General features: G+C 45.5%; 1 protein-coding gene across 11 annotated transcripts in view; it reads right to left on the reverse strand.

The window, feature by feature from the left end:
* The window catches only part of LOC139758043 (uncharacterized), a 77,092-nt gene that overhangs the window by 34,299 nt on the left and 29,269 nt on the right, over positions 1–13,524 (reverse strand). For 9 of the 11 annotated variants that reach the window (XM_071679065.1, XM_071679068.1, XM_071679058.1 and 6 more), the window contains one exon: positions 6,886–7,089. In XM_071679065.1, the coding sequence (XP_071535166.1) occupies positions 6,886–7,033 (148 nt within the window). In that variant the 5' untranslated portion in view covers positions 7,034–7,089. The remainder of the gene's footprint in view (positions 1–6,885; positions 7,090–13,524) is intronic. The other 2 variants (XM_071679062.1, XM_071679063.1) reach the window with 1 other exon arrangement.

Genomic DNA, 13,524 nt, shown 5'->3' on the forward strand with positions numbered 1-13,524 from the left:
TGCCCCATCAACCCATGTTGCCCCACCTACTCATGTTGCTCCTACAAAAGTTGCCCCACCAACCCATGTTGCCCCACCTATGCATGCTACTCCCACAAACTCATGACACCCCATCTACCTATGTTACCCCACCAACCCATGATACCTTGCCTGTCTATGTCGCCCCACCTAACCATAGTATCCCGGGGACCTACCCATGTTGCCTCATCCACCCATACTGCCCCACCTACTCATACTGCCCCACTTACTCATACTGCCCCACCTACCCATACTGCCCCATCTACCCATGCTGCCCTAACCACCCACACCCCTCGGGTACCTCTCCATGTCTCCCACACAAGCGCGTCTCCCCCTCCAACACCCCCCCCCCCTGACCTTGAGCGTGGCCCCGCTCCCCAGCAGCCACGCCTGCCCTCTTGCCCTCACCCTACACCTCCTGCCCATCCCCTTGCCCTGACCCCTACCCCCAGGCCGCGCTCCCTGCCCGCCTTCCTTCCCTACCCCCCTCATCCCCCACCCAACCTCCCTAGTAAGACTTCCCTTCCATGTCCTTCCCCTTACTTCCCTTCTCCCTCCCCTCCACAGCTGGGGGGTGGGGGGCAGACGCCTCCACTCTCCGGTGCCCCCCCCCCTCCCCTCGGCTACCCCACCTCGGGGTAAATCCTTCCGAGCCATTACCCCCGACGATTCATCTTACATGTGGATTTATCTCTCATCCAGTTCTCTCCCTCACATTGTATCTCTTCTCCCTCACACTGCCAGTCCTCTACCTATCATCGCACGTCTCCTCCCTCACGATGCCTGTCTTCTCCCTTGCACTGTTCTAGACCCTATGCCTTCTGCAGTAAAAGCCTGTCTTCAACCACACACCAAATGTTTACCTCCTCCCTTCACTGTATGATTGTCTTCTCCCTGGAACTGCTAGTCTTCATCGTCGCGTTTTATGTCTATCTTCTCCATTACACGTGCTATCTCCTCCGCATTCTTCCAGTCTTCTCACTCAAACTACAAATCTGTCTTCCCCCTCAAACACCCTTTCAAACTGTCTGTCTTATCCCTTCAACTGACCCTGCACTCCCTCACACTGCCTCTCTTTTCTATCTTCTCCTAAACCCCGCCTTTTATCGTCCCCCACAACGCCCATTTTCTCCTTCACACTGTCTACTTTCACCCAAACACTGCCTGTCATCTCCCGCCCACGGCCTATCTTCTCCCTCACAATGTATGTCTTCACCCTCACACTGATGTGGTTGTGGTCCTGGTGAGCGGGGTGGGGAGAGGGGGGGCAGCGAAAGCCGTGGATCCCCCCCTCCATGGGCTCTCCCCCCACCTCACACAAGAGCCTCCCCAACACTCCCCACCAACACCATCCATTACCATCCTATCCAACACGCGCCAACACCACCATCCTGCCACTACCTGCACCCCACACTCCCCACCAACCCCCTCCAACACTCAATGGCCACGCCCTCACCTCCACCTTTCCCCGCCATGCTGGGGGAGTGTTGGAGTCTGCTGCTCAACGCGTCAACAACTAATGTATTTACTCATGTATTTGATCCAGTAAACTGCACTTCCATAATATTATGAAACCACTTCACTACCACCCCTCCCACTTGCATATACCTGTTCCCATGTGTACATATATCATGTGGCTGCACATATATGTATGTATATGTAAACTGTGGTTAGTTATGTGCGAACGTATATGATACATAAATTCAAAAATCTTATTTGTCTAAGTATATTGACAAGGCATTTCTGTGATATATATATATATATATATATATATATATATATATATATATATATATATATATATATATATATATATGAAAGTGAAGTCGCAATTCAGTGGGACTTCAGGTCAATTTATTTAACATGCAATTCTTCTATACATGCATCATTACATGTTTCGCGGAGACGATCCGCTTCATCAGGTGCAAACAATTCAAAAGTTTAAAAAAAGAAAAAAAAATTTCCCGTCCCTCCCTGGCACAGGGGAGGGACGGAGTTTTTGTGCTGGTGTTGGGATTTTTTTTTAAACTTTACGAACTGTTTGCACCTGATGAAGCGGATTGTCTCCGCGAAACATGCAGCGCTGCATGTATAGAAAAATTACATGTTAAATAACATTAGATGAACTACTGAAATGCGATTTCACCTTCTTATATATACATAATCAGTTGACTGAACCAGGGCATGTGAAACGTCCGGGGCAAACCATGGAAAGGTCTTGTGGGGCCTGGATGTGTGGATAGGGAACTATGGTTTCGGTGCATTACACATGGAAAGCTCGCGTATGGATGTGAGCGGATGTGACCTTTCTTCGTCTGTTTCCTGGCGCTACCTCGCTGACGCGGGGGGCGGCGATCACGTACGGGGAAAAGAAAAGAATGTATGCGTATCATTCCCTCACCCTTTCATGCATTCGCGCTGTTTCCTGCGGGGCGCGGTAGCGTCGGTAACGGATGACGGCGACCAGCATTTAGAAAGAAAGATAGCTCGCATCTACAGATACGGACAGACAGATAGATAGATAAATATACCAGCTGGAATACCCCGAACTTGAGGGGGGGGGGGGAAGATGGCTTAAAAAAAAAGGGGGGCTTCTGATCAATTTGTTTAAATACCATTAATGTTGTGAGAAACGAATGATCTTTGTTGGTTGTCAAGCGTCCCTCAAGGTCGACTGCTGAAAAACTGCAATCTGTCGTCCCATCTGAGGTGAAGGTGTACCATGAAACTGTAGTAATTCTGACCTTTAAATAGCGGCCTTTTGTTTATCTAAAATGCCACCATACTTCTGGCACTTATGGGTCGAAGTCTTCGATCCTGAACGCTGCTAGTTCGCTCGTTTTCTAGTGAGTTGGAGTGTGGACAGGGTTATTCGGGTGGATATTTCTTAATAATAACTTCAGTTCACAGAATGTCACATCTAAAAAAAAAAAAAAATGGCCAAAGGTCATGTCTAAATAGCCATTTTAAATATGACAAACTGCTAACTGAAATAATTATGAAGAAGTATCCACCAGAATAACCGTGTCCACACATCATGTAAGGAGAGGAAGGTCAGATGTCAGGAGGTCATATAATTAGTGCCCACCTGCTCTCCACGGTGATAATGAAGTCCCGTCTCACTGCTACCTCTGTGCTGTTAAGGACTTCTCCACCTGTATCTCCCAAACTGTGTCTGATGATATAACAGACGAAAGTACTCACCGTCTCTTATTTTCTCTTTCCAGGGGTGATTGTTGCATATATCTCTTCATGGTGAAGTGGAGGTTATATATATATATATATATATATATATATATATATATATATATATATATATATATATATATATATGTGTGTGTGTGTGTGTGTGTGTGTGTGTGTGTGTGTGTGTGTGTGTTCCTATGAGTCCACGGGGAAAATGAAACACGATAAGTTCCCAAGTGCACTTTCGTGTAATAATCACATCAAGACAGACACAAGAGAGAAATGTGAGTTAGTTGATATACAACGAAGAGACGTAGCTAAGACGCCATTTGGTAAACATGTATTGTCCAAGACAACGAGTGTATCATAAACTTATTACGTGGACAAGAAGTTGAATTGTTTACAAATTTTAATATTAAGATTATAATTCTTTGTGTATTTAATAATAGAAGATTCAATATTACATTATAATGTATAGGTATGTTTATGTGCGTGTGTGGGTGTTTATATATATACATGTGTATTTGGGTGGGTTGGGCAATTCTTTCGTCTGTTTCCTTGCGCGACCTCGCTAACGCGGGAGACAGCGACTAAGTATAATAATAATAATAACAATAACATATATATAATGTGTGGTTACAGATACATGTCTACAAGGATCGGCATTCCGCCCCCACGACACATAATCCAGACGCGCGAGGGCCACCGCCAAACCCAGCACCTTCCCCAGTCAACACCACAGAATTTCCCGCCATTACCAGCAGGCCAGTGTGGCAGTCATCACTAGTTCAAACTGACCTGACCTGACCCCCCCTGAACCCCAGCCCCCTGAACCCCAGCCGGCCACAATCAACGGGGAGGGGGCTCGGTCCGACCCCAGCCAGCCCTACCTCCTCTCGATGTGGTCAAAGAAGGCCGTAAGTGCTGCCAAGGAGATAACCAACACCGTCATCGAAGCTGTGTTTCAACCACAAGATGCCCACGTGGCAACACTGGGGCGAATACTACGACAACAAACACAAATTCAGGAGAGTATATTGAGGACTGTGGAGAAGTTACGACAAGATACTACGACACCTCCCGAGTCCTCTCAACGTACGCAGGGGCAATGGGAAGCACCAGCCCTCTACAACCCCAAACCTAACCTAACCTAACAGAGAACCTTCCCCCAGGACAATTCGACAACAACCATGTGTGAGAGTAAACAAGCCTGACCTCATCTCTCGTGACGTCTGGCCCCATTTCTGCCACGACCTTTCCTGACCTTAACGATCCCTCACGGACCTGACCTCCCTTAACCTCCGAGCCGTCCTCTCAGGAGGAGAAGGGGGGAAAGGGGGGGTGACATCTTGTGCCCATCACCACTTGATCTGACCTCTTTTTGACCTCTGAACTCTCTCGACCCGACCTCACCAAATACTTCAAGCCAGGTCACGGGGACCTTATCTTCCTCTCTAATCCCCAAGGGAATACTCAAGAGCACAAATCATCCCACGTCTCGAGCCACTGTAACCAACCCATTCCAGGGAGTAGCCACGCCCAGATATATACACCTAAACTGGGGAACAATCATATCAGACGTAAGTAAACCGGGTCACATCGAGGCAAGAATCATACCTGAACAAAACAACCCCAGGACAAACCTCCTCTAGAACAGAGCCATTCCTATATAAACCTAGAGAGGAATAAACCACACACACCAAAATAGATCAACAAGGAATATACTCAGAACATAATGACAGGAGAGCTGTTGATGCACAACACATCAGTAGCGTACGATACATACTGTCCGACATTCCTGAGCCATAATCTACTTCGCATTCCTCTTATTTTCCCCTCACTTACGACTGGAACTCGCACAACACACACCACGTACCATGTGGACGGCTCTCGCGCACTTCTTGTGGTACACGTACCACCATAAGGTGGGAGGTACTCCTCCGGCACGACACTCCTCCACAATGTACTCTTCTGTGTATACCACAACAGCAGCACTACACAATGAGGTCAGTGGTGTGTGTGTGTGTGTGTGTGTGTGTGTGTGTGTGTGTGTGTGTGTGTGTGTGTGTGTGTGTGTGCAAATGGATATACTGTTTTAAAATCAACCCCAAAGACCAATATTTTACCCACATATCACACTCCTGACTTAATTCTATCCTTGCACGACACTCCTAACCTCACATTATACCACACTCATGACCTCTGCACGACACTCCTGACCTCACTTGACCTTTGTATTTCACCTGACCTGCCCTCTGTACCACATTCCTACCATATAACCTCTGTACCGTACTCCTGACCCAATCTGACCTCTCTACCATACCCTTGACCCCAGCTGACCTGTGTACCAGACTCCTGACCCCATATGACCTTTGTACCATACTCCTGACCCTATCCGACCTCTGTACCACACTCGTGAACCCATCCGACCTCTGCGTCACATTCCTGAGTTCACCTCGCCCTCCTGGATAACGATAACTGTGCCAGAGAACCTTTTAACAGACCCCTGAACCTCACTCCCAGACCCCTCACATGACCGTGATGCCAGGCATCCACATAGTCTTAGCTTCCTTCAGACCATCACCCAACATCACAACCTAAACCAGACCTTTAACAACACCTTCTCCCCCACCCTACCCCACTACCATTACAATCGTCGCCCTTGTGACCTGAGATGTGATCTCTGTAGTCTGGGTGACAAGTGTGACGACCTACTATAAGGTACTAGGACGACAGGTAATAAGCCTTGCTGTTACTAGGATGACAGGTAACATGATCTAGAGTGACAATTACGATGACCAACCAGAACTAGGATGATAGATATGACGGCCTAACCCTACTAGGATGACAGGTAACACGACCTCTTGGTACTTGGATGACGGGTAACACGACCTATTGGTACCCGGGTGACTGGAAACACGACAAACCACCAAAGGAAAAACATAAGCAACCATCATTAGCAACATAATCTACCATCATTTGAGAAGGATCCACCACTACAAGAGTAACAAAATATCACGATCATAAAGGTAACAGAACCCATTATCACTTGGTTGTATTAGGATCCATCATAATTACAGAGCAACATCATCACTACAGAGTAAGAGGAGCCATCATTACTACAGTACTATTCACCCACCGTCATTGAGTACAGACTACTTCTTCACTAGAACAAATAAAACAAAAAGACAATCATTTAACGGAGCAAAACATTTACTATGTAACGTATGTAACGTAATGAATTACTCTTTTGCGCCAATAATAACAAAAAAATACCAAATGAATAACATATTACTTCCTTGTTAAAGAGGATCACAACTTCACCACGACCGTCACTAGTTAATCACACATTTGAATAATACGGGAAAACACACAAAGTAGGAAAAAAAAAATAAACATCTATCAGAGTACGAGATAAGCTCTCCATTCTACAACGAGTGTTTACTCGTGACTGGAATAAACAGGTTTCGACTAAAACTGAAAATACATTAGTACGAAGGCAAAGGAATACGAAAACTATATTATGAAGACTCGACAAAATCACACTCCTTAACAAAGTTATCTAGTCATTAGAGTAAGAAATACCATCCACCCCTTAAGAGTAGGAGACCAAATCCCTACTCTACAAGTATACAGGATTAATGGTTGACTTATATTAAAGAATATAGGGAGAACACTAACTCGTTAGGGAGGTGGCTGTAGGGGTAGGGAGGGCCGAGGACCCAGACTGGACAGTGGTGGTGGTGGCGCTCTGACGACCGCCGGTGCTGCTGCTGCTACTGTTGCTGCTGCTGTTCACGATGCTGCACACCTCGAACCTGCTGTTCATGGCACCTCACCCTCTCATGGTGCACGAGGCCCTGGCTGCTGCTTCTGCTGCTGCTGCTGTGGAAAGCATGGTGGGGTCAAAGTTCCGAGGGGGGAAAAAATACAAAGTACACAAAAGTATACAAAAGACTCTGTGGTATAAGATAAATAATGTACAAAAACCATAAAGTAGTAATGATGTAATAATGTAACAATGATCAAAGCCTGAAGATAAAAACGAAAAATCGTATTCTGATCACAGCAGCAATGTTAATTAAATCATGCCGGCGTCGGAGGCGAGGTTTTAGAAGACACGTACCGAGGTTCCCGGATGGTAAACACGACCAACGCTTATGGTGCCTTAAAGCTGACTTCAATGGATGACGTCGCTTGGCGGTTAAAGCTGCCAGATGAGCATTTGCTAAAAAAAAAAAAAATATATATATATATATAAAAAAGAAAGCGACCCAAGTCATACCATTCACAGCGTCCGACGCCCCTGAAAAATCTGCCGTACGTGACCCCAGCCACACAACCCGGAAACCAAGCGAACCCAATGCATATACCTGGCAACCATCGTTCCCTCGGGCGGGAGAGGAGCCCGCCAATGTGAAGCGAGGAAGAAGACCTTAACCTTCAGAATCGGATTTGTCTTCTCCGCTTTCAAAATTAAATTGGGTCTCGGACGCGTCACATGAATGAAGCGTAGTTTCAAAAGTTTGTTGACAATGGCTTCGCTATTTCCGAGGGCAGGAAAAACGGAAGGAGCGTCTAAAAATAAAGAGGTGTAAACAGCTGAGTTTCCCTCCCTTACGACTCGATACGTTGATCTTGCTTTTAGCTTTTGACACTGTTTACACCGCCCCCCCCCCACCCCCCTAGGGGAAATATGAATAACAGGATAGTACACACGGAAGGTATGGAACAGTTCATTATCATGACCTTTGACGGAGCATTGTGACGGGGACGCCCTTCACACTCCAAGACATCACAACAAGTCGCCCCCGCACTTGACCGTGGTGGTCAGGGGTCACCAGCGTCGAGTAAACAGTGAGGGGAGGCACCAGTCCCACGTGCTATAAGAACACGTCGCCACCACCACGTGCCGGCAGGACCTCCACGTATCAACAATGCCACGTATCAAGTTAATTTGCACGCTTAGATTACGGTGTTGTTTTTTTTAGTTTCTGAACCATCTGAACTGGTGTAAGCTTTCACAGATGCCCGGTGGAACGAGTTAGCTTGACCTGGGACAAAGCTAGTGCAAGTTTAGACTGAGCTACAGCCAAGCTAAGCTAAACAGGAGAGAGGTAGGTCATCAGGGTGACGGATGAGGGGACAAAAAGGGCTCTTGAGCACCACCACCTACTTCTAATTAACTTCTTACTGAAAATAGCTCAAGCCTTAACTGTGAGATACAGTCCCCCAAGCCACTCGCCTACTGGCCCGCTCAAGTACTGCAATTACCAAGCAATTGTAATTCGCCGGCTTTCTAATTCACTAGGATTTATCTACTTTACTAATTACCCCGGGCTCAATAATCCCCTGGATTCGCAATTCGCCTGTTTATATTTCATCTTGATCCATAATTCACTCGCTGATAATTCACGGCCATACATAATTCACTTCTTGTTTTATACATATTACTCTTTCATCCAAAGGGGATTCATATTTCACAAGGATTCATGCATCCGTTGCTGCAGAAGAGCTTTCGAGGGAAGTTCTAATCTTATCTTCTGTTATCATAAAAAAAAAAAATATCAGCAGCTCTACAGCACATGCCCTACCTCATTCCGCTGGTAAGACGATAAAGTTAGCACGAACACACACACACACACACACACACACACACACACACACACACACAGCAGCAGCAGCAGCAGAAGACATTTTGTCTACGAGGGGAGGAAAAGGTGGCTATCCGACCCTACCTTACTGTTTCCACACAGTAACATATCTGCAGTAATCCTGGGATTTCAATCTAATTCCCTTCGCCGGGGATTTCCCGCCCAGGGATTTTGTTACTTTAAATCCAGATCGTATTTCCTGGCACCTACTTTTTTTCTATTTTCTCTTAATCTCTTGAACACGACGGTGCGAAACACACACACACACACACACACACACACACACACACACACACACACACACACACACACACACACACCAGTACGTCAACAGCACCAAGCAAAGTAATTTTGTGGCTGCCAGGATACATCTAGTGTACAGGTATGAATGGCATGGCATAATGATTCTGAACATTCCAAGTGTAGGCTCTGTCCTACACCTCACACACACACACACACACACACACACACACACACACACACACACACACACACAGCCTACGATCAGTGTTTTTAGGTCTCAAAACATGCTTGGGAACTTTATGATCATCTTACTAACACTGACGTCCTCAAAGCTGTTCTTCTATCATCCAAAGTTCGCCATGACCTGACCTACAGTATGCACATATAATATACGTAGACACACATCAAAACACTTTATAACCTGTGGTCCCTACCGGTGGACATGGCCAACTTCCTGAGTGCTGCAGGAGCCTCATATGGATAGATGGAACTCCAGGGAAAGAAAGATAAGGTACCTTTGAATCTATACATCTCATCTATCTTCTACCAAAGATGATGATTCCATCTTCGTCCGATACGGGGATGACCCTCTGGGCCCTGAGGAACTTATGAGCTGCTCCCCCTTCATTCCTCTACGTGTTATTCTTCCACCATCTACAACACGTACAATGTTTGGGGTGTTTGAACTTCAGACTCTAGGCAAAATTCATATTTCAAGCTACGCATAGAGACCTAAAAGGTCGTTTGGAGAACATCAAAGGCTACTCTTCAAAAAAGAATTATTGATTACATTTAAATCATTGCGCTCATTATAAATGGGCGACCTAGCGGGCTTAACCTGTCAGGAAGGTACATAAGAATCAAAGGCGGGATCTAAAGGGTACCAAAGCCTATTCTTAAAGGCTACCAAAGGCCTCCTTTTACAGTGATGTAAAACATAAAAACCATTTTCCTTTATAGTGCCAGGTACCACAGCTTGTACTGCCATACATGTGAATCGTTTCTGTATCATGTATTGTACTTGTTGTAAACCATGCAGATTTTCACATGTAGCCGTTCATGACCACACTGTATACTGCAGATTACGCACCATTGTAGTTCATGTACCCTAAACGTCCCTGTAAACCCCCACTGTATCACGAGCAGTTCAACTTCACCCCGTACGCTGAACATTCAGTCTGCAATATATTTTCACTTTCCATTACAGTATCTGCACTCGTACCCACAACGAATCCTGATACTGTTTTGTTTATGTATGACGTATGTTTACCATCGTTTGTAATGGAGACTTTAATGTTCTTCCTCCCTCTCTGACAGGTTTCTGGGCTCACTTGTCACCTTCATGTGTAGATGGACTGTACCCACTGTAAGCTCCACACTTGCTTGCTTCCACCTACCCCCTGGCCATACTATGTACCTTTTACCAATGCAATCAATGTAATATATATATATATATATATATATATATATATACATTCCCTGGGGATAGGGGAGAAAGAATACTTCCCACGTATTCCCTGCGTGTCGTAGAAGGCGACTAAAAGGGAAGGGAGCGGGGGGCTGGAAATCCTCCCCTCTCGTTTTTTTTTTTTTTTTCCAAAAGAAGGAACAGAGGAGAGGTCCAGGTGAGGATATTCCCTCAAAGGCCTAGTCCTCTGTTCTTAACGCTACCTCGCTATCGCGGGAGATAGCGAATAGTATGAAAAAAAAAAAAAAAAAAAAAAAAAAAAAAAAAATATATATATATATATATATATATATATATATATATATATATATATATATATATATATATATATATATATGGTGAAATCGCTCTTCAGTAGTTCATACAATTCTATTTAGCATGTAATTTTTCTATACATGTGACACGACATGTTTCGTGGAGACAATCCACCTCATCATGTGCCAGTGCTTAACGGAATTATTTAAATCCCAACATCACACTTGGTTCCCGCCGTCCAACACCATTCTTCCTAGGCCAAGCACTGTCTGCTCTGTCTGGTAGTAACCCTTGTAAGGGAGAATGATTAAGGGGGGCCAGGTGGCTGGGGTTGACGTGGGTAGCTGGGTGTGTCTTGACTTCGTTTTATGTTTTCGTGTTTTGTCAATTCTCTCATAATGATTTGATTAATGCTAGGATGGGCTTTAAAATTGCCTGGGAACAAATTAAAATTCCTAGTAATAGCAATTAAGACAGATTCAACGACGTTACGTGTGGTATAATATATATATATATATATATATATATATATATATATATATATATATATATATATATATATATATATCAACATATATATATATATATATATATATATATATATATATATATATATATATATATATATATATATATATATATATATCAACAAAGTGCATATGAACGCGCACCTTCATAAAACATACAACCCTCTCCAACAGCCAGGATCGAACCCGGGACCCCTGTGCAACAGGCGGGAGCGATACCGCTAGGCTCCCGGGACCCCTGTGCAACAGGCGGGAGCGGTACCGCTAGGCTATGATTAGTTGAGTTGTAAGTAAACAGGTGTGGAGAAACAGGTGTGTCATAAAGTCCCCTTCCCCCTCCCACACATACTCAGGTGCCTTACTCTACCGCAATTAACCTAACATAACCACCCCCATCTCCCGACATCCACCTCCTAACTCCTCCTCCCTCCCGCCTGCTACAGGCGGCTTTAAAAAGCAACCGTTCCAGTTAAATCAGTAGCCACTCCTGCATCAGGAGGACGGGGAGGGGGGTTACGACAAGACCCGGTCGGTCACTCACTCGCCACGCTCCTCTGCTTCAGTTTCCCCCTTCAAGGGTACACCCCAGCATGGCGACTGACACCTCTGTGGTATTCTAATTCGATTTCTTATTTGCAGCTTCATGGTGCATTAATGAGCATCTTCGTGGAAAGGTCAGGAAAGACTTCCTGTGTATTCTTAGAAATGTCCTTGAGGGACTGCGGGGATGACGTAGGATCAACACACCCATCATTCCCTGTCTTGTTGATCTTTCCCGACTGCTTGTAGGATTCCTCAGGACCCACGATAAAAAGTCTCCCTCCCTCCAACACCCACCTGGTGAATCCTTGACGCATTCCGGACACCTAAGAATTAAGGCGACTCGCCATGCGTGATGGTGCAGGATGCCTGCGGATTCTAGATATGGAGTGTCTCCCTTGGGCGGCTGCTGGATCCTTGGGGATTTCCTCGGGCATGTGAAGTGACGCCTAATGACTCAACGCGTCCAAACTCCTCTGGGTTGACTAAGGTCGTCAAGGATATGAGAGAAGTACTCCCTCGTGAGCTGAAGGAGAAAGTCCTCGTAAGCTGGAGGATATCAGCACGACAGACAAGTGTAGAAGTCTTCAGCGCGAAGAGCTTAAAGATTTCCTTAGTTGAAAGTTTCAGGATATACGATTGAGGATTTCCTTACCAGAAAACAGTACAGGACCCTCCTCAGACACAGGATGAATATCCTCCTCGGGGTGAAGGATATCTGATAACGTAAGAGGTTATGACATCCTGTGCACCATTAACTTCTGAGGTCTGGGACATCTCCTGTGTGCCTCGGCCAGTAAACCACGTGAGGTATGGGCAGGTGCTAAGGCCCCCTGCTAAACCGTGGTCCGCCGACCTGTCCTCACCACACATGTATTGACTCAAGGTCGTCTCCGCGTGCGACAGTCTCCACCACACGCGTAACGGCGCGTTATGCTAGAGGCTCATCACACAGGATGGAGGGGATTATCCTGTCTCAGCCGGAGAAACGAGTGAGATAAGCAAACAACAGTAACAAAGAATTATACTAATTATAACTTATCTGTTTTTCTTGGTGAAATGTTTTATAAAAATCTTGGCGTCATTGAAAACGGAGGTATTGACCCTGGTAACAGGGGACACACAAGGTGACGTGAATCAGTGCTTATCTTTCACAAATACCTCTGTATCCCTGGCTCACATACCTCTGCATCCCAGCTCACATAACTCCGTATCCTAGCTAACATAACTCTGTATCCCTGGCTCACATTCCTCTGTATCCCTGGTTCACATACATCAGTATCCCTGGCTCACATACCTCTGTATCCTAGCTCACATACCTCTGTATCCCTGTCTCATATACCTCTGTATCCCAGGCTCACATACCTCTGTGTCCCTGGCTTACATACCTCTGTATCCCTGGTTCACAAACCTCTGTATCCCTGGCTCACATACCTCTCTATTGAGGCTCACATGCCTCTGTATCGAGGCTCACATGCACAATAAACCACGCGTAACCATCGACTTTTCTCTCACAATTGTTTTCCTCTAAACGCGACTCTGGAAGGTGATGGTCAAAGTGAAATACAGACACACTGCTGAGCACAGAGGCGCACTTCAGTTACTCTTGGTATAGCAGGTTCTGTGATCACAT

This window comes from Panulirus ornatus, chromosome 29 (genome assembly GCF_036320965.1).
Source record: "Panulirus ornatus isolate Po-2019 chromosome 29, ASM3632096v1, whole genome shotgun sequence".
In the NCBI taxonomy this organism is placed as follows: Eukaryota; Metazoa; Arthropoda; class Malacostraca; order Decapoda; family Palinuridae; genus Panulirus; species Panulirus ornatus.